General features: G+C 37.7%; 1 protein-coding gene across 4 annotated transcripts; it reads right to left on the bottom strand.

Annotated features, from left to right (window-relative positions):
* Window positions 1-4,077: 4,077 nt before the first annotated feature.
* On the bottom strand, window positions 4,078-21,318 carry gpt (glutamic--pyruvic transaminase). 4 transcript variants are annotated; one of them, XM_016489549.1, is made up of 12 exons: window positions 21,180-21,318; window positions 20,534-20,723; window positions 11,732-11,821; window positions 11,418-11,526; window positions 10,010-10,143; window positions 9,316-9,559; window positions 8,366-8,445; window positions 7,980-8,116; window positions 7,680-7,854; window positions 6,043-6,198; window positions 5,848-5,960; window positions 4,078-4,886 (listed from the first exon to the last, which is right to left on the bottom strand). In XM_016489549.1, the coding sequence occupies exons 2-12, from the start codon at window positions 20,672-20,674 to the stop codon at window positions 4,796-4,798; spliced, it is 1,470 nt and encodes a 489-aa protein (XP_016345035.1). In that variant the 5' UTR covers window positions 20,675-20,723; window positions 21,180-21,318; the 3' UTR covers window positions 4,078-4,795. The 4 variants fall into 4 exon arrangements, with proteins under 4 accessions (XP_016345035.1, XP_016345029.1, XP_016345019.1 ...); XM_016489543.1 differs by having other exon boundaries at window positions 21,208-21,318; XM_016489533.1 differs by lacking the exons at window positions 5,848-5,960; window positions 6,043-6,198; window positions 21,180-21,318 and adding exons at window positions 6,393-6,505; window positions 6,588-6,743 and having other exon boundaries at window positions 20,534-21,159.
* Between the last annotated feature and the right edge of the window lie 414 nt (window positions 21,319-21,732).

Here is a 21,732-nt window from a genome sequence, read left to right as displayed (position 1 = left end):
CATAGGAAAACCTTTCTTTGAATGAACACGCATATACTTCAGGTCATTGTGTATGTTGTTACTGTCCTTGTATATTGTCTTTTATATTGTATACTGTTTTATGCAGGCTTATGATAGAACTACTCGTTCATGTAATCTTACCTATATGTAATTCTACCATGTTTAGTATCTATGAATTCGTCTTCTGATGATCTAAACGAGAGTGTATATTATATGTTGGTACATAGGCAATATATTAGTGTTCTAAGAATCTTTAGTAATTTGATTCGAGTTCCATTTGCAAATTACCATGCCCTCACACAAAGGGTCGTAAAACTCCCGAGTATCCAACCTCCTGCTTGAAACTTCAGCCTTTCTCATTGGACAAGCCCATCCTAAGAGGCGGGAATCTTCTCAGACTTTAAAAGGCCCACGCACAGTTCCGCCCAGAGTTTTCTTTTTCTACTAAGTCTTCAGTCTGCGTTTCGGTTAGATTCTGAGAAGATGAGGATGTGAGCTAAAATGCTCCTTGACTTTCCATTCACCGAGATCATCTGACTCAAACTGGTTCTTTTTCATCAACCAACTTCAACAAAGATCAACTTGAGCCTTCAGATTGCATCAGGACTTTCCAGTTAATAAAGTCTTACTTGTATCACACTTGAGGTTGTTCATTGTTTGCTCATAACCGCAGTCCCTAATCATGCAGATGCTTGTATACATACTCTGTGTAGTATTGTACAGTAAGAAAGTTATTTCCCTTAACCAGGAAATTAACGTTCTTAGAATTGACAGACAGTTGACCCTGAGAGGCCACGTAAATACTTACAGCGGATCTAAATATTTATAATTAATTATAACTAGTTATGATTAATTATTCCTATTTCCCCTTTGAGCTGATTCGCTACACCCCTTCCTTGACCATGTGACTAAAAACCAAATGTGAATCAGCAAATGACAGCTTTCCCCACCGTGCAAAAGGTGTGACAATCAGCAGACCACCGATATATATACACATGTTGGCCTACAGGTCTTGATCACAATCAGCACTTCTGTGCCTTCAGGAATTCCAAATGGCCCTTTTGTTACTGGAGATATAGGTTTGGGGCAGGAAAGCAGAAGTCTTTGATCATTTTCAACCCTACACATGTAAATGATGTAAGAGTGTGACAAAATAAGTGGGGCGGGTCTAGATGAAATCTGAATACAAGTGGTCACAGGAGATGCATTTAAAATGCATGTTTTAGACAAGGTGGAAACAGTAACTCATCTTGGCTGACCAATTGTGAACATCACCATTCTTCATCAAACGTAGCACCTACTCTAACAGTACGTGATTTCAGAAGTAGCAATAGTGAACAAATTCTTGGGGGAATGATTCAATGACTCCATTGATTCAATTGCCACTACGATTGTGTAACAATTTCTAAGAATGCAGTACAGTACACTGACTGACTGGCTGTGTCTGAAATATAATACTATCTGCATAGGTACTTCTTTTGGCTTTTGAACACCAGGACAGCCAGGCACAAAAAATGTTCTTCCCCCAGGCAATCTACCTCATGAACATTTAATTGCTCTCCCCATTGTGCAATAATAATAAGTGCAATATTTATTTGATACCACCATTCTTAGTCCATCCCACATCTATGCTATTCCATCTATAGCACACCTGTACATACAATTTATTGTCTATTTTTGTTTGTTTATATATACATATGTGTATTTTATTCATATATCTTTAGTTTTTATTATCTGTGTGTTGTTGTTGTTGTCTCCGTGTACTGGAAGTTTCTGCCACCAAAACAAATTCCTTGTATGTGCAAACATACTTGGCAATAAAGCTCTTTCTGACTTCTGACTTCTAATTTATTACTTTGCAACTGTAAAGTTGTGTCACGTCACAGCCATTCATTCTCTCAAGTGTCCATTGGATGCACGCTTCAGAATCTCACCCGGAAATGTTTTTATAAATAATGTGAATTCGGACATGCTATTCTCTTCACTTACTGTTTTTCGCCTACTTTATAGTGAAGTATACCTATTTGGATGCAGCCAATGTGATTTTAGATGTAACTGATGTAAAAATTGGTCCCACTTTATATTAAGTGGCCTTAGCTACTATGTACTTACATCACAAATTAAGTACAATGTACTTATTGTGGTCATATTGTATTGCAAAACACATTTGCTGCTATTGAGGTGGGATACAGGTAAGGTTAGGGACAGGTTTGGTGGTATGGGTAGGTTTAAGGTGGGTTAAGGTGTAAGGGATGGGTCAACAGTGTAATTATACATGTAATTACAGATGTAATTGCATGCAGATATTTTTTTCAAAACTAAGTACAATGTAATAACATGTATGCAATAAGTGCATTGTACCAAATTATTAATTTAAATGTAAGTACATAGTAGTTAAGGCCACTTAATATAAAGTGGGACCTAAACATTTAACCTGCAGAAAGAGTCACTGAAAAATCCCGCTGTAACAGAACAAAGACTCACTGTCTGGACACACAAACAGACTAGCGGAGTGATACAAACAGTGAAAAGTCCCAGTGATGTTGGAATCCCACCCAGCCAATCAAATTCAATATACAGTATATACAGTGCTGTTCAAAAGTTTTAGATCAGATGTTTTTAAAAGAAGTCTCTTCTGCTCAACAGAATAAAGCAAAAACAGTAATATTGTGTCATTTTTTTATCAATAGAAAGTTCAAAAGAACAGTAGCTAAAAAAGAAAGCTAAATTGTTATAATGTATTATTTATATATAGCATTTCTAAAGTATGTCTTCGGTCAAAATCTTGGCTAAAAAAAAATAATGATCAAATCAAAATTCAATGTGGTCTCAGACTTTTGGACCCCATGCACCATATAAGTCTATATGGTTGGATGATGGTGGGATTTATTGCTTTGGTAAGAAATGTGTGTTGAGAGCACAGATGTAAGCATGTTCATTAAAGAACTGTGATGTGCAAAACATTCTGGAAGCATGATTGTTTCATGCCACATTCATCTATGAGCAGCTGGCAGATTAGATTTCTGCCTCTGCTGTAGCTGTCACTCCCTGTTAAGACGAGCACATCAAGATCGATCAGTGAGCAGCAAACAGAGGCAGCATTTAGATAGTCGTTAGGTGCAAAGACAAAGGCAGCAGGCGGTACGAACAAGATGCTGCTTATTTAAAAAGCCAACTCTGCCTCACCACTGCTAATACGGGCTGACAGAGGTCAGGGACAGTACTGTTTAGTTTAGATAGACTTACAAGAGGATAACCTCTTTTGTCATCTTAAAATCTGCTTTTATTCTTCTGAGGAAACTAAGACTAGAAGTTCCTTTAACAGATCAAATGTTTTCACAAGCCAACCAAAGGTCTTATAACTGTTACTTGGCAATGCAGCATCTATATTCTACCAATTTGTCTTCTGAAAATATATATATATAATTTTTTTTTACTTCCAGAACCTAGTGTTGTGCTCTATTGAATCTATTCATTCATTTGTGTCTTCTACTCCTATTGTTTAAAAGGTCAAAAGTTTGGAACTTTATTTTTCTTTTTCTTTCTTTCTTTCTTTGTCTCTTATGCTCACCAAGGCTGCATTTATTTGACCAAAAACAGTAATATACAGTGAAAGTGAAATATTATTACAATTTGAAATAGCTGTTTTCTATTTGAATATATATTTAAAAATGTAATTAATTACTGTTACGCAAAGCTGAATTTTTAGCAGCCATTACTCCAGTCTTCAGTGTCACATGATCCTTGAGAAATCATTCTAATATGCGGATTTGGTGCTCAATTATTATTGGTATCAATTATTAATAATGGTTCTTATTATCATTGTTGAAAACAGTTCTTGCTGCTTAATAGTTTTGGGGAAACTATTACAATTTTTCAGGATTCTTTGATGAATGAAAGTTCTAAGGAACAGTATTTATTTTAAATGGAAATCTTTTGTAACTAACATGAATGTTTTACTGACTTAGGGTTAGGGTTACTAACACTTTTCATCTCAACTTTTCAAGTTCATCTCATGCCATTATGTCTCTTAACTCATTAACAAAATGACACCATCAAAGAATGAAGCAGTTGGGCTTCTCAGTAGTGTGTCTTTGTGTGTGGGAGAGAGACAGAGGTGTTACAAAACAAGGCTTCAATTCAAAAACATGATCAAGTGTGATTTCTGTGGTGGTGTGTCCTCTAGTGGTGAGGAGTTTGCATGAGAAAACCCCTTAAAACAGCACACAGCACACAAATGTTAATCTATATCGTATGATATCTGCTATATAATCAATCTGCTATTTACATATGCAGCAATGTTGTAGCATGCATTGATTCATGAATGCATTTAGAATTACAACGATCACAAAGCACTGAAGGGAAAAGTTCAAAATCGGGTCAATTCCCATTGTTTTAATTTTACTATTCATGCACCACACTAACATACATTAGACATCATACCACATCAAGAAGATCTGGATGTTCAGGAATTGTTCAGGACTGTTTTCAAAAAATATATCATAATTTTGTTAAAATCTTGTGAAATGAGAAATCAAGTCTCGCTATGTCTATACCCGTTTCATGTTAAAATAGTCCTATCAAGTCCATAATGATAGTTTTAAAGTATATTAATTCATCTTTAGCTACAAGGCATAAAATTATCCAGTCGTAAAGGTGCAGATTAGTGTCCATCAAGGCTCAAGTGATTATTTGGCCACATTCTGACCAAACATTAAGATGTGAAAAATGCATTTTAGCACTTTTAGTCAGTAAGTTGTGGTAGAAGGGCTGTAATTGGTCGAGCTGAACTGGGTCAAGAATACTGCTGGGTGAATTTCTGATGGAATTCCTTCAGTTTGTTGAGCAAAATCATGAGCTTGTCTGTTGGAGGAAGGATGGTCATCCTGGTGAAACAAAAAACACAGAAGAGGAATGGAGAGGAGGGAAAAGGAAAGTTCTATTTAATGTCAGAATAGATATACAGTACCTGTCAAAAGTTTGGAAACATTATGATTTTTAAATGTTTCTTATGCTCACCAAGGCTGCATTTAATGCATTCAAAAATACAGTATATACATAAATATATAAATTATAAAGGAGAAACTTTACAAGAGATTTTGCAAGCGAAAACAAAAGCACTGAAATATTATTTTTCCTCATCTCATTTTGAGTGCCTACATTTTTAGCAAATATTGCATATAGCCTCTAAATTCTAATAATTTCCTATATGTTGAGAAGCTTTAATTATTTGCTTATAGAAACAGCATGTATGCATAAATAAACACATTTCATTTATTTTTCTACTTATTAATCTATTTTATAAATAGGAAAAAACATTGTGTGGTGTGATTTTTTTTTTACCAAATATTCCATGTACTGTAACTTCTCAATGAGCTTAACAGCATGTACTGTATAATAAAGTCAGCATGAAAAGAAAATCCAACCTATCTATTTTTTAAATGCATGTTATGGGTATTATTGTGACCAATTCATTGTGCATGTTTCATTTTAACTGTTTTGTTTTTTTGACATAACTCAATCTTTCAGTGAAACAATCAACCTCTCTGCCTCCACCCAACCAACAACCAAAGGATAAAACCAAATTCCCACCCGAATTTTTTTTCTTTTTCTTAATCCATTTCACCCAGATGTGTCACAATATGGGAGAAAAGACCTATTATGACTTCAGCTTCATCACAAGAACTAAAACATTTATCTTAAAATAGTTTTAGATGAACTGCAGCACTGCAGGACACTGATGTCATTGCTTGATATTTCATCTATCAACTATCCATATTTTGTGTGTCAACAATTGCTTTTAAAAACCATGAGAAGAAAGTTCAAAACTCTTGAGGACACACACACCTGAAGTGATAAGTGCCTTCTCGTTGACCAAAACCACTGCCAGGAACGAGACAGATCCCAGTCTCCTCCAGAAGTTTCATGCAGTAGAACATGTCTGGAGCCTGACCCTTCGCCTGTATTCACACACACAACAAGCCATGAACCAAGTAAACTAGACCAAGCAGAAGACATAAAGAACATGTGACACAAACCGACCTTGGCTTCGTTGATGGCGCGCTCAGGTAGGGTGATACGGGGAAAAGAGTACATGGCTCCCTGCACAGGGTTACAGCTTATGCCTGGCACTGTATTCAGAATCTGCTCGGTCAGTTTGGCTTTTTCAGCCAAGGCACTCAGAATGGCTGTTCGTTCCTACACGAGACAGAGCAGCTTCATCACAAGAACTAAAACATTTATCTTAAAATAGTTTTAGATGAACTGCAGCACTGCAGGACACTGATGTCATTGCTTGATATTTCATCTATCAACTATCCATATTTTGTGTGTCAACAATTGCTTTTAAAAACCATGAGAAGAAAGTTCAAAACTCTTGAGGACACACACACCTGAAGTGATAAGTGCCTTCTCGTTGACCAAAACCACTGCCAGGAACGAGACAGATCCCAGTCTCCTCCAGAAGTTTCATGCAGTAGAACATGTCTGGAGCCTGACCCTTCGCCTGTATTCACACACACAACAAGCCATGAACCAAGTAAACTAGACCAAGCAGAAGACATAAAGAACATGTGACACAAACCGACCTTGGCTTCGTTGATGGCGCGTTCAGGTAGAGTGATACGGGGGAAAGAGTACATGGCTCCCTGCACAGGGTTACAGCTGATGCCTGGCACTGTATTCAGAATCTGCTCGGTCAGTTTGGCTTTTTCAGCCAAGGCACTCAGAATGTCTGTTCGTTCCTACACGAGACAGAGGAAGAGGACTGACAAAAAAAGGAAGAAGACTGGGATACTAGCCAATGCGGTTAACTGGATTATACGAGCAAAAAACCCAGCCTTTCTTGAAGAAACACTGTACAGCAGTTGAAAACTATATCTACGTCTGTCCTTAACTGAATACAGACAAAGGAACTGAACCACTGACCATCTTTTCTTTCATATTTAAATCCCTAAAAATGAAAAGTATGCCATCATCTACTCATCCTCATGTCATTCCAAACCTAAATCATTTCATTTCTTCTGCAGAACAAAAAATCAAGATGTTCAGAAAAATTTCTCTGTTTTTGCCTATATAATACAATCAGTGAGACACTGAAACCATAAAAAACACATACTCTGAATGTCCTTACAAATGTGTTAAAATGAAATTTTATACATAGATATTTCATCATAATATATATATATATATATAGTTCAGTCATGAAACTCTAGATGGCGCATTCTTACGGGCTGTTAACGTAACTGCTGATATTCAGAGAGTTAAACGACATGGCACAAGCTGATTGGTTCATGCTGCATATGCAGCCAATGAGCTTACTGCCTTGCATTTATATGGCTGGCTAGCATTCACTTGAGATTCCTGCAGCGCGCTTTCAGAGTTCTCTGAAACCCTCCACCTTCCCCAGCTCCACCTGTATAGATCTGCTACGGGGTTATTTTATATGCTATTTGTGCAGCAGCAGCATGTCTTAAATACTCACGGCACCGTATCGCCGTATGCATTGGCAGTAGCAAGTTCCTGTACTTGCACATGTGCACATTAATACACACAATTACTAGTGAATGAGACCCAGTGTCTTGAAAATAACTTTTCCTATAACCAGAGTCGTACACCACCATGTTAGTTTGTCTACTCGCTGTGGTAAAAAATCTACAATATGGAAAGATAAAAGGCACCTTCATGAAGGTTTGGTGGGAGGGTTCTCCAGGCTGAGGGGAGTTGACAACCAGATCCATGAGGGCTTGTCCAGGTGCAGGCGGGCACAAACGCACTGATACCAGCTTGGTGAGCTGAGCCTTCACCTCTGGGTCCATGTTGATGACCTCCATGTATCCTCCTCGAAAACCACATCTGATAGTGTGTGGTGTGTGTGTGTGTGTTTATTTATGGATGTTAGAAAAGAAATCACATTGTATGGATTGGATGAACTCAAGTGTTCTCATCTGAAATGATAAGTGTGATAGACGTGTACTCACTCTCCCATGTAGCACTTCGAGGTGGAGTGGAATGATGCCAGCTCTACTTTGCTTGAATACTCTGGACCCATCTCGAACAGCACTTTCTTGAAGGAGTGAAACTCACAGCCCTCTGCATACACATTATCCTGATACACCTATGAAAGAGACAAGTAGTAAGAGAAATGTTTAGTGCTTGTAAAGAAAGCATTGCCTTTAACCCTTGTATGAATATTTAAGGAAGTGTGCACTTCTCTCTGCCTGTAGATGCTGATGCTAGGGGTGCACTTGATGTGAATATAGATTTTATAGAATGATATAATATGGTGTAAACACCATATGGATTGTGTGAGTATCAACTTACCTCATCAGCCATTGATGAGGTAATACCCCCAGTATCAACTTACCTCATCAGCCATTAGGAAGAGGTTTTCTTTGGCTGCAAATTGGATTACATCTTCAATACATTGTCTGCTTTGCACCTGACCTATTGAAAGAAAGAATGTAAAGAAATTATTTATAAAATGGAAAGAAAAGAAAGAAATCATTTATAAAAGATAAGAAGAATAGCTGGCAGGTTTAATTAATCTTGCAAAAGGTTATTTATACTATGATTTGGATTATTATACCATACAAAATATTTTGCTCACCAAGGCTGCAAACATATAGTGAATACAGTAATATTGTGAAATATTACTGATATTTAAAACACCAGTTTTCTATTTGAATATATTTGAATGTAATTTATTCATATCATTCTGTCATTACTCCGGTCTTCAGTGTCACATGAACCTTCAGAAATATTCTAATATGCTAATTTGGTGCTCAAGAAACATGTATTATTATTATTATTATTATTATCACAGCTGAAAATTGTTGTGCTGCTTCATATTTTTGTGAAAACCATGATACTTTTTTTCAGGATTCTTTAATGAATAGAAAGTTTGAAAGAACAGAAAACATAAAAAATAAAAAATAAATAAAAAATCTCAATCTGACTGACCCCAAAATTTTGAACTGTAGTATATGTAAATGTATACGTTAAACCAAATATAAGCCATTCAAACTGACTTAAACCAACCAAAACAAAAATAGATTAATATTTATAATATAATATTCTAATTAACATTAGTATTCTATAAAAGTGTATACATTTATTATATTATAATTATTTAATTATTACTATTATATTATTATTATTATTATTATTATTATTATAGGCCTACCTAATAAAAATCTATTTTTGATAGGTAGTTACTATTACTGTATACATAATAACTAATAATAAAAAAAAAACACTGCATTAAAGGTAATCGATTTGAATTATTTTGTCAAGGAAAAGAACTTAATGGCTCACCAGTGGGGTTGCCGGGGTTGATGATGCACAGTACACTGGGGTTGCAATGCTCCCTGGCTGCCTGTAGAGAGCGCTGTAGCTCACTAATGTCTAGACTCCAGCACTTCTCCTCATTCAAGTAGTAATTGACCTGAACAGCACCCAGCTCTGCTATAGATGCAGAGTAAAGAGGGTACTGAGGAATAGAGATCATGACCCCTGTCCGTGTACGACCTTCCCCAGCGGTCAACAGCTTTAGTATGGTCTAAAAGACAACAAGAGACAATAAGAAATAAGAAGACCATAAGAAATAAAACCACATTTCTACATTTCCTCAAAACGTGAGGGGTGCGTGATGCTAGGGGTTGTAGGTGGCTGTTGGGGTCTTGTCACGTGGTTTCTAAATGGTTGTTTACATCTAGAAGGCTCAATGTAAGACTATGGGATTTGTTTTTAATGTAAAAATCTTAAGTCTGACATACTGAATTATACATTAAAATAAAATCAAATGAACCAAATAAACTGAATGATATGTAAAATAAAATAAAATATAAAATAGTTTTTTTGCTGTACTTATATGAAATAATAAATATACTGGATATAGCAGAGTGGAAAAAATTGTGGACTGTTTCTTTAATTAGCATACTGGAGCAGGCTAACTCTGAGTACACAAGTTAAGTGTACAGAGAACTGTATTTGCGTTTGGCTGACGTACCACAATGCCGTCACTGGCTCCTGTTGTGAGGTAGATGTTATCAGGATCAGACAGAATACCAACGTCACGACGCTGTATGTAGTTTGCAACATCGTGCCTCACACAGTCAATGCCCTGACTGGTTGTGTACGCACCTGAGAGAAGGAACAGAGCAAAGGGAGGTTTGAATATGGAAATAGTTTCCTCACAACCTATAATACAGCCTCAAAACCTCAGAGGCCTTTTGGATAGTGACTAACATCGTCACTTTAATCAGTAACATCTTGACTGGAGAACAATGGGTAACAACAGTGGTTAACAATCAGTACAGTTAGAGTTTAGTTTATAATTAAGTGTTTTGGTTAAAATTGACATATAAAAGTTTATGTAAGTCCTGGTCACCATTTTTTTCTTCTTCTTCTGTGGAACACAAAAAGATGATATTTTGAAGAACGTGTCAGCTTTTAGTTTTTATCCATATAATGAAAGTCAATGGAGTCTAAAACAAAACTGGACTCCACTGGTTCTTATTGTATGAACAACAATGACACAAAAAAACTGTGAGACATTTTTTCCAAAATAATTTATTTTGTGTTATGCAAAAGAAAGAATGTCAGGGTGAGTAAATTATGACAATTGTTCATTTTTGGGTGACGTATCCCTTTAAGTTTTTCACTTAAATTAACTTAAAATTAACATTAAATTAAAACTGACCATATTTACTTTCTTGGTAAAGATTTCATAGCCTTCCTGTAAATGATACATCAGTGCACAATATTCCAAAGGAAAAAATGTATCAACTTGCTCTGCCTCTAAAACAACTTTTCGCATCACCAAGGCCTCCAATTTTTCCTTTCCAAAAGAGACCACTTGATAAAAGCAAGACCCTCTCAAAAAAAAATTTCTCAATAAATATCCAGTTTCTCTCATAAATGTATCACATTACAGAAATAAAATAGGTTGTCATTTCATGTTGGCTTTATATAGCCTACATGTACTGTACATTTAAACAAAATGATTATCTAAAGCTAGTAATATTTCACATAGTCTTATGGTCGCCGTGATTTTGCCAAGTAAGACACGTTCCTGGATCAACATTACTGTCCAAAAATACAGACTTAACCCAATCCCTACCCCTAAACCTAACCTTACCCATAATTTATTCCTAAAATCAGAGGGAAATGATAGCTGATTAACAAGGGTGTAGAAGCACCTAATCCTGTTTGTAAGCCTAAAACTGACATTTCCTGAAAAGTTATCTCTCAATTCTGATTGGTTGATTGGAATGATGTTCCTGGATCAACAAGGTTGTTGATCCAGGAACATGTTGTACTTGGTCAAATCATGCTCACCTAGTCTTATATGAGATCATACATCTGCACGTGTGATAATTATAAACATTAACTCTCATTATACACACATCACATACCGATGCTGTTTCCTCCACATGATTGCAAAATACGCCGTGCTCGATTTTTGGCATCTTCTGGAAACTTGTTGTCATCAAGTAGTAGTGGATAAGTACACAACGCCATCACCTAGAGAAAAAAAGTAGCTTATGAGGCTACATAAAACATCTAGGGAAATTTTTTTTTAACTATGTATAAATCTAAAACTGTTGACTCTAAAACTGGTTAATGCATGGAAGAGTTGAAAGCGCAGTGGACCTGAAAATGACTGAAAACGTCTAGAGTAGATAATTTATTGACACTCTTAGTCAGCAAAAGGAGAGGAGTCAGGTACCTGTCGAAAAAAGGTGATTGGCTGTTGCCCCATAGCGTGAGCATCTCCGATGTTTGCTTTAATGACCTCTTCAAAAGGTTTCTTGACCCCCTGTAATAGAGTAAAAAAACAGACTTTCAAGTCATTCCAAGTCATTCCAAACACAAAAAAACTCATACAAACTCATGCACCTCAGTGTGAGAGACAGAGGTGACAAATGAAAACAATGTGTTCTAAAACTGGCTCAAAAACCAAACATGTTTGAAATCCTACAAATTGACAGTATCATAGTCTAAAGCTAAACAATATATATATCAAAAATCAAAATCAAAGTAAATGATTTTCTGTTCAATCTGTCAACTGCAGCTGCCCAAAATCTGCAGATTGGCTTTGACTTTTTGCCATGATGCAAAGTTGAGGGATTGCCAAGTCATTGCTAAGCAGTTGCTAATGTGTTCGTCGTGGTTGCCAGGGTATTCAGGGAGGTTGGTAAAGTGTTCTAGGTGGCCAAGTCAAAAGTACCCACCAATAAGTCTCAATAGGTATGTTTGACTTAATGCATCTGACTTGAAGTAGTGCATGCCGGTTAGAAATTTGGGCACTTGGGATGTTGCTGACACCCCACATACATGCATATCTTCATACCCCACTGTGACATATACCATCAAAGTACAGCAAGAGCGATTCGAGAGCAGTCGGCTGGCTCATTCTGCACAGTTTCTCCAGAGCAGCTGCACAATCTCTAATAACAACACAGCTGTTTTATAACTGGCTGGAATGGCCGATAACAACAATGACGTGTTTCATGTTTATTCTGACACCTCAAATTCCACTAATGCTCACAAATCCATTTTCAGCCACAGGCGAAGTCGATTACACCTTATGATATGACCCGGGTGTGAACTGAAATGTTGGAACACTAATATTCATGATGAAGGCTCTACCTGATTGGTTGGTGAATCTCAATATGGAGTGGGCTTTTTAGGCATAGGGACTAATAATCTTGCAGCTTTCTTCTACCATCCAACATTTCAGACATTTGCAACTCAAGCTTCTTCTTCACTGTAAATCTAAGGAAATGTTTTATTTTTCACCAGGAAAATGTCACACAGGGGCTACCGCATGCTCTGCATATGCTGAAGGAACTGTCTCAACAGACCCTTAGTAGCAGGGCTTAACCAGCTCAAGAAAGGGCACGAAGCTGCCCTTTCTGAAGCGAAGCCCTCACCATACAGGATTTTAGAAAGAACGCAAAGTACTAGCATGCGAACTTACCACAGTGTGGATTTTAGAAAGTGTACAAAGACTTCACGTGCACACTTACCATAACATGGATTTAAAAATACCGTTCTAAGGGGCCCTCGTGGCACTCTGAAAGAGCAGCCCATAGATGGAAATGGTGTATCCCAAAACATTATGTTTGCAACTCGATCTAAGGTATAATGCTGGATTGGCTAGCAGTAAATCTCTAGCTGAGGGAGCAAACACCCTGCTCTCAATCGAGAGGGGCCTTGACCTACAGCATGTTCCAATGCTGGAACAGCTAGCAGTAATTTACTTAGCTGAGGGAGCAACACACCCAGTGCTCAATCGAGAAGGGCGCTCGACTTACAGCATGTTCCAATGCTGGAACAGCTAGCAGTAATTTACTTAGCTGAGGGAGCAACACACCCAGTTCTCAATCGAGAAGGGCGCTCGACTTACAGCATGTTCCAATGCTGGAAAGGCTAGCAGTAAGTTACCTTAGCTGAGGGAGCACAACACCCAGCTCTCAACGAGAGGGGGCTCGACCTACAGCACGATCGTTAGAAATCAGAAGGATAAGCGTACTGCAAGCTAGCCAAAAAACTCAGCGCATCAGAGAAGCAGAGGAAGGGCCTAGTTCGCCTGATACTCCAAATTCAGAAAGGAGTAGCATGCTCATAGGCAACCCTTTGATAAAGGGGAGCACTGCTAAACACTACCACGAGAACAGCCCACGGAGCGAGCAGGGAGAGAATTCAAACGCTCGAAAGAATGCACCATGCTCACAATAACCCTCAATGGTGAGAGGAGCGATGCTTCAAAAGTATGTCAGGGAGGCCCCTCAGGGCGACCTAGATATGGTATACCAGACAGGGCAGCCTGAAAGCGTAAGCCCAGCCCGGACGTCCAGGAAATTTTGCAGTGCCATGCCAAGGGCCTGATGATCAAGAAGGCTCCCGCAGAAGCCTGTGACCTGGCCGCATGATCCAGGAAGCACGAAGCCGAAACCAGGCTATCATACTGGCTGGACATCATATCGACGAGTGAAGTAAACACTGCAAGTCGAGCACCCGGTTTCTGAATCCAACAGAGACACGGGTCACGACGAGGCGTTCCCCATAGCGACCCCTAGAGGACGCAGTTCGAAGTTCCCTTGAAAGGGAACCTTAAAACTGATTGCTTAGAAAAGTAATAGCAGATCATTCCTCAACTGTGCAAGATGAGTTTTGTGAATTTTATTCGACCTCTGAATTCATCTGATCAACAGAGGGCTAAAATGCTGTTTACGTTGTAGGATTTCTACATGAACAGACACTGATACGTGATGTGTTTCCTGTAATCGGTGCAAGTTTAACCAATGTTTTATAACCCCTTTTAGTAATTAAGATTATTAATGTGTATGCAAACTACCCTATATTGAGCTTGAATGAAAGCTTGTTTTATTCGCCGAACACTGGTGTTAGTGAAATTTTTATATTCGGTATCATTCTCTGGTGATAATACTTTTATCAGAAGTTATTTAAAACTTCCAGAAATACTCCCCACGGAGCATGTGACTTGTGCACGAAAAAAGCCGTGCAACAGCGTCTGATTGGAAGATCGCGTCGTGGGGCGGACCAAAGTCAGCCAAAGAAGTATTGTCTGGTGTCGTGAAATTTTGTAAAGTTAAAACTCTGCCAAGATCACGTTACCTAGCTCGTAGCTTATAACTTATCAAAGCACGTATTAACCCGTGGCCAGGGAAAATACAAATATTCAAACTGTTAAAATATACTGAGGTTAACGTCTCGCTGGACGACCATTGATAAAGTGTAAACTATCAAATTTGAAATCAGTTCTAATCAGGTTGACTTCGAATCTTCGGATTCGAGTCCTCTCAAAACCTGAATTAATTAATAATAATTAATTCCCTTATAGAATTCAATGAGTTAATTTCTTACAACGTGTCTTGGCATACAAACAAGCAGCAAGGGTCAGTTGTACTGCTGATGGCAGGGGTTCACCCAGTCCCCTTCTGTGTCCCATTCTTTCTGTTTACTCATTTCAAAAGCACTTTAACAGACTGTGCAGCTGAAGCCTCACAAACAACATCCCTGTCACTCTCGCTGCATGCTGATTGCAACGTACAAGCACCTTGTTTTTCCAAAATACGTTGTTCTCTCCGGTGTGGAACACACGGCTCAGACAGAGCAAGATAATAACACTGTTGTTTTCTGCCATCTGAAGATTTTTTCAGCTAAACATATTACCTGCTTAAGGAAACGATAAAATAAATCAGTGCTCAGACAGATTGAGTGAAAGCCTATTCAAACACTGAATGTGTGGGATAAAGACATTGCATTTGTGAAGTCTAGAGGTAACAAATGTGTAAATGCATGAATTTCTCACTGCCTATAAGAGAGAATATCACACACCTTAGAGACTATGATAATAGGCTGTTCTACAAATGATAGAAATAATGTTCGTTTTTTAAAAATCGTTATATGTATTATTGTCATTAAGTCAGTGTTGCAACTTTTCAATGCAAAATGGTCAAAAACCTTCTCATAAAAACGTGTTAAGTATGTGAACTCTTGCAGCAAGAGCAGGTCCTTACATGATCAGCAAGAAGGTGAGGAATGAGGAACCTCAGAGCAAGAGTTGGTTGTAAATACAGTATTTGAATAATATAATAACAAAAGTACAAGAACCAAGGAAACCAGAAACGTACAAATGAGATTACACAAATTCGCCACCACATACACTCTAAAAAGTGCTGGGTTATTTCAACCCAACTTTTGGTCAAATTTGGACTAACCCAAATTTTGGGTAAAAATTTTATGTAAAAATTTAACCCAACGGTTGGGTTAGTCCATATTTGACCCAAAGTTGGGTTGAAATAACCCAGCATTTTTTAGAGTGTAGTAACAAACATAAAATGGTAGCAAACTGCCGTGAGAGTGTGTTGGGGAAACAGGAACAGAACAAACCAAAAGCCCACATAACAAGACAAGACCACAAAGAAACTGAACCATAACACTTGAACTTAAGAAGTGCAATAGGTTCAAGCAATCAACCTGTCATAAAATAATATATTTCAAATGCCAGATAGTAGCTGATAATACTGTCATTTATGAATAGGTGAGTTGTAAACAATGTCCAAAAAATAATAAATAAATAAATATATTTAAAATATATAAATAAATAATTAATAATAAATATTCATAAATAACTTATGTAGCGTTAAAGGGTTAGTTCTATTCAAAAAATGAAAAAGAAGATATTTTGAGAAATGGTCACCAAACTGTTTGATTACCAGCTTTCCTAAAAAATTATTTTATTTTGTATTCCTCAGTAGAAAGAGAGTCATACAGGTTTGGAACGATATGAGTGTGAGTGAATGATGGCAGAATTTTAATTTTTCATCTTTAAAACTCCCTAAATTAACAATTTAAAACTTCCTAAACTAACCCTTTGAAACTCCCTAAACATGTTTTGCTCTGCCAGCTAACACATTTATACATGGTTTGTAAATAACTTTTTTTATTGAGTTGGCTGTAGGAAATCTTTTAGTATTTGTCTAATTCTTCTCAATATCAAAAATAAAATGCTTTCTGTCGCAATACCATGGTTGCTCTCACAGTGTAGTTTATTCTTCATACTGTTCTACACTTAATGTCCTGTTTTCTGCAAGATGGCACTGAAATGAACTGAAATGAAGCTAGGACTTTGTCTATTCAGCTATAATTACGCATTTCTGGAGTGAATGTCTAAATGACACTCAACTTATGTCTATAATTTTGAACATAAGCTGTGTAATCAAAGTAGAACAGCAATGAAAGCTGTAACTGTTGAATTTCAACTGGAGAGCACTGGTGTTTTGTTTTTTATTAGCTATTCAAAACTAAACGAATAACAAAATGGTTTCGGTCGGACTGAATAATAAGAGTGTGCTTGTCACTGCGTGTTTAATTTGAATCACACCTGACAGGCATCGTCTAAACAAAAGCCGTGTAGTGCACGCCAATATTTTTTGTTATTTCACAATAGGCATTCTTGCAAAAGCATGCTATATGTGTGTGTTATAAAACATAGGCTTAGTGCTGAAATTGTACTTGTACTTGATTATGGCTCTTTCATTCTCTCACATGTCATCCTGTCCCTCAGGCTCCAGCTGTCTTGAATTCAACAAACAACAGCGGCGCTCCCAGTAGTCGGTACGGAAGGGACTAGATTGCAAGCTGCACATCTGTTTCTCATTAGGGCGAGACTGAGTCTCTGTCCAATAGAACCAGATGCATCTCCAGAAACTCCCACCTCCCCAAAAAAGACCAAAAGCATTATTTCCCAACTCTTTCATTATTGGTCACAAAGGGGAGATGGTTGTAAATGGCAGCCAATCAGATGTAGCTGTGTGTCTACCACCCTTAAAGGAATGACAAACTTTAATCCTGTTTGAGGTGAGGGTAAATGGTTTGTGTTGGAAAGAGGTTTTCAGACTTGTAAAAGTGAGTCACGCAGACTTTCGCAGTATGAAGCACAAGGGACAGTGGGTCAGATTTCACTAAGCATTTCTGTAGTTATTACAGCTGGCTTTGCCCTACGTTATCAAATAACTGCCATTCATTTAGTCAACATATGACTGATGATCTGCATTTTTATAGCAGCATATGTATTAAAGATACAGATAAAAATATAGTGCAGGATAAAAAATAACATGGTAACTATAATTGGTGCAAAAGGTGTTAAACAAACTGCAAGGTTAAAAGGCTGTTTTAAATAAAATGTAAAAAAAAAAAAAAGAGCACAACAGTGTGGTTTTGCACGTTTTTATATTTTTTGGTGGCACACCTGTTTTTGTTATTTTTTGTGTGCACAACTCCACTCCAGAGACATTTTTCTCAATTTTTTTTTCTCTTTTTTCTTATAATAATAATTCTGTAATACATTTGGGGTGTGACTTTGTACTCTTGTGTTTTTGGGGAAGTCGCCAGTTTCAGTTCCAGCTCCAGCAAAAACCAGCAGTGGATATTATATTAGAAAGGTTCTACTATTCATAATGTCCTAATGAAAGCAGTTTTTTTTTCCCCCTTTATTGATGTAGTTCTTATTGAAACAGCAGGACATAATGAAGGGTTACTTGCTAGTTGGTTGCAGGAACTTTTAGGGGCGGGACATTCTCACTCTAGCAAGCATCTGATTGACTGTTCAGCGCAAGATGACTCATCAATGTTTTTGGTATATAATCCCACAAGAGACAGACTGAAAATTTTGTATAAATGTATATGTATAGTGTATATCTGATATATAGTGTATATCTGATATATCCATATAGATTGACTCAAATCTAAAAGCCCTAGGCCTAGACTAAAAGCATCAAAACTTTAATTATGATATATTCTGTAAGAGCTATACAAAAGAACAGTCAGTTTTTTTCTATCAATGTCTGGAACAAATTCTAAATAGCCATTTTATGAATAAATGCAAATGATTTACAGTAAGGTGTTAATAAGCATATGCATAATGTGCACTGTGCATTTCAATGATACACTCACTCTCCTGCTCCTGTTCCCCTAACACATTTATGAAACCTTATCTTTGGACTTTCTGTACTTCAGAAAATACCACCTCTGGACATCGAAGTCCACTCTCCTGCAGAGTTTAGCTCCAACTGAATCAAACAGACCAGGCTGTAATTGTCAAGTAATCCTGAAGATTTTGGTTAGATTTTTCAGGTGCATTTGATTAGGGTTGGAGCTAAACTCTGCAGGACAGTGGACTATAAAGGCCAGAGTTGCTCACCTCTGATGTAAGTTCATGTACTTTGTAACTACATGGATACTATGTAGTATACTTGCTTTTGCAGTATTGTAATCTTTTACATACCAATAAAACTTTGCTGAAGGACAAAGACAAACAAAAAGCCAAAGAAATGCAGAGTGAAAGAGACTGCATCAAAGAGTCTTTAAGAAAAATAGAGGAGTAAGACGAGTAAGTAAATGAGAGAAAGCAAGCAGTAGGAAGCCCAAAAAAAAAAAGATTTGTACAGTATTAGGTGAAGGCCACCTTTGTCATGCATGTCTTTCCCAGAAACCTAAAACCAATGGACCCGCAGGTGCCAAAAACTGAAACACAGTTCATATTCTTTCCTAGATCAAGAAATCCCCTAACAGATTGTGCTGGAAAAAAAAAAAAAACTATATTGAAATGGTTTATTTCATGCTTTGCTTAGATTATCATGGGTTTAAAAATTTAATTATTATTTTTATATTGCATTTTCATTGTTTATGATTGAAGGTCAGGCTGAAACAAGGAGCATAAATGCATTTGAAAAATAAACGGCATTTGAGGCATAACTAAGTTTAGTAAGCTTTAAATGTGACCTAAAGTTATAATGTAAGCTTCATATGGCAACAGGTTGTTAAAAAAATCAACCCCTGGGACATAAAAGTGTATATGTAAAGCTGAAATTATTAGATAATGTTTTTTTGTAAATAGAGCATGTGATTTAAGTGTGATGAATGTGATTTAAAAACAAAATATCTAACACAAAATGTTCTGGTGAGAATGTCTGTTAAATGTTAGATCTGGAAGGAAATAATCCAGCTTCAGCTGTTGTTTTGCAACTGTGTGGCAACAGATGTTTGACATCTAATATAATTTCCATGTGTGTTAGTTCTTGGAAGGTGCTTTAGTTTACTTAGATACAGCCACCAATTTAAAGAGTGAAGTAAAGACTTGACAAACAGAGATGCTCTCTGTTCCTATGACAATCTTGTTGATCTTATGAAGGGCATGACCTCAGAGTTCACTACTACTCCCAGCACCACTCATATGGCCAGCAGAAATGACGATTGCTATGATATGTCTGTAGCCAAACTAACTAAATGAGTAACAAAGAGTGGACTTTATTCACTAATGACCGATGGCAGTCTGCTTCACAAACACTGCCCTAATACATTTTCAAAAAAAACGGAGGATAAAGAGTGACGGAGAGACACAATGTTAATTACTATTAATTTGTTGTTGGATTACCTAATCAAAGCTTTTGAATTGCAACCCACTTTTAAAAGTGTCTTTGTGATGAACCTCAAGCACAACAGTACAGATGTTTACTAGAAAAATTAAATTGCATCTTTTTCCAGTAAGAATAATATAAATTGCCTGTTTATGATCTGAGAGGTTCAGTGCACATGCACTATGCTATAAGAACTTTTGTCAAGTAACCTAAAATGTGCTTTAGTAAAATGGTTCTATTCAAAAACAGTATTTGATATTAGCCTGACTAGACTGCTACCCCAAAATTAATTCGTAATAGCTTTTCGCTATTTTTTGTGTGATTTGAATTACAAATTACACAAAAGCTGAACTAGGTGAACTGATGCTCCTCAGTTGTTTTCACTTCAGAGCGAAGGTTGGGGTGATAGTCACATAGACGCACTGCAAAATTATTATTCCTTATACGCTACATGGATGTCTTTCTTCCAGACAGTGCGCAAGAGAATTACAGGATGTTTGCAGAATTTACAGCCTGTCATAACATAAACTTTCGCGTAATGTAATGCAACTTTGTTTGCGAAGATGTAATACTGCTTATACCTCTTTTAGCTCCTTCTCGATCTGCACCGCACGCTGAACGATTGGACCGCGGACCGCGTAGTCAACCTTCTTCACGTTGACGTTCATGGTGTCAACGGTAAGCACTTTCCCCCGACGGGGTAACGCTCCGTTTTCGGACATCTTCTGGTGTAGATGTTCTCTTTGGGCCGCCGGGAATGCAGAAAGATTCCTATGGGGAGAAGAAAGGGAAGGCAGCGGAGAAAAGTTCAGGACCCTGTCTGGAACCTTGGGGTACACCGCCGTGTAAGCCTCACATCTTCCCCATTTCAAAACGCTCACGGTTCTATTAGATAACATTTTTATAAACGGTTAAAAGCGCAGCAGGTTTACTTAACGGTATAAAATGTAGAGCTTAAATTTGGGTTCTTAAACTTTGGTTATCAGCGCATGTTTGCTGTTACGCGCGTAACAAACCCTACAAAGATCTACTCGAGAAGACCTTTGGACTGTGCATCAGATAGCCTAGTTCAAGATTTCATAAGAAGCACAAGCAGCTGCTGACCCCCACTAAATCCCCACGCCTCTTTTTATCTACTGGGCTCACAAACAGTACATTCAGTGTTTCTCTAGTTACTTTTCCATGACTGCCACCCCCTTTTTAAATGTGGAGTTTTATAGCCCGTACCTCCTCCCGACAGTAGGCTATTACGCACCAGACGTGTAGAAAGGGAAGACTTCTCGGTTACCGAGACTACAGACAGCAACGATCGACCCGTGTCAAGCGTGTGAAGCGTCTAAAGCGGATCCAAACTTTTACCGGTGTAAAACTTCCCTTCACAGTGAACCTCCTCCCATTGATTCAATAACTGAGAATAAAGCGCGCCAGCTCCTCCCATGTTGACTAAGTCTCTTAAAGAGATTAACAAACAGTGTGATCAAATTACAGGGTTATGTGTTCTTTGAAAGAACTTTTCTGCATAGGCCTACTGGCATACTTCAGGAAATATAGACCAATTGGAGAAAATGGCAGACTTGACAAGAAAGGGGAAGTCGTGGCCTAATGGTTAGAGAGTCGGACTCGTAACCCAAGGTTGTGGGCTCGAGTCTCGTACCTGCAGGGATTGTAGGTGGGGGGAGTGAATGTAGAGCGCTCTCTCCCACCTTCAATACCCCGACTGAGGTGCCCTTGAGCAAGGCACCGAACCCCCAACTGCTCCCCGGGCGCCGCAGCAAAGAAA

Source organism: Sinocyclocheilus anshuiensis, unplaced genomic scaffold (genome assembly GCF_001515605.1).
Source record: "Sinocyclocheilus anshuiensis isolate Anshui unplaced genomic scaffold, SAMN03320099.WGS_v1.1 scaffold894, whole genome shotgun sequence".
Classification (NCBI taxonomy): Eukaryota; Metazoa; Chordata; class Actinopteri; order Cypriniformes; family Cyprinidae; genus Sinocyclocheilus; species Sinocyclocheilus anshuiensis.
This window is presented reverse-complemented; position numbering and strand designations above follow the sequence as displayed.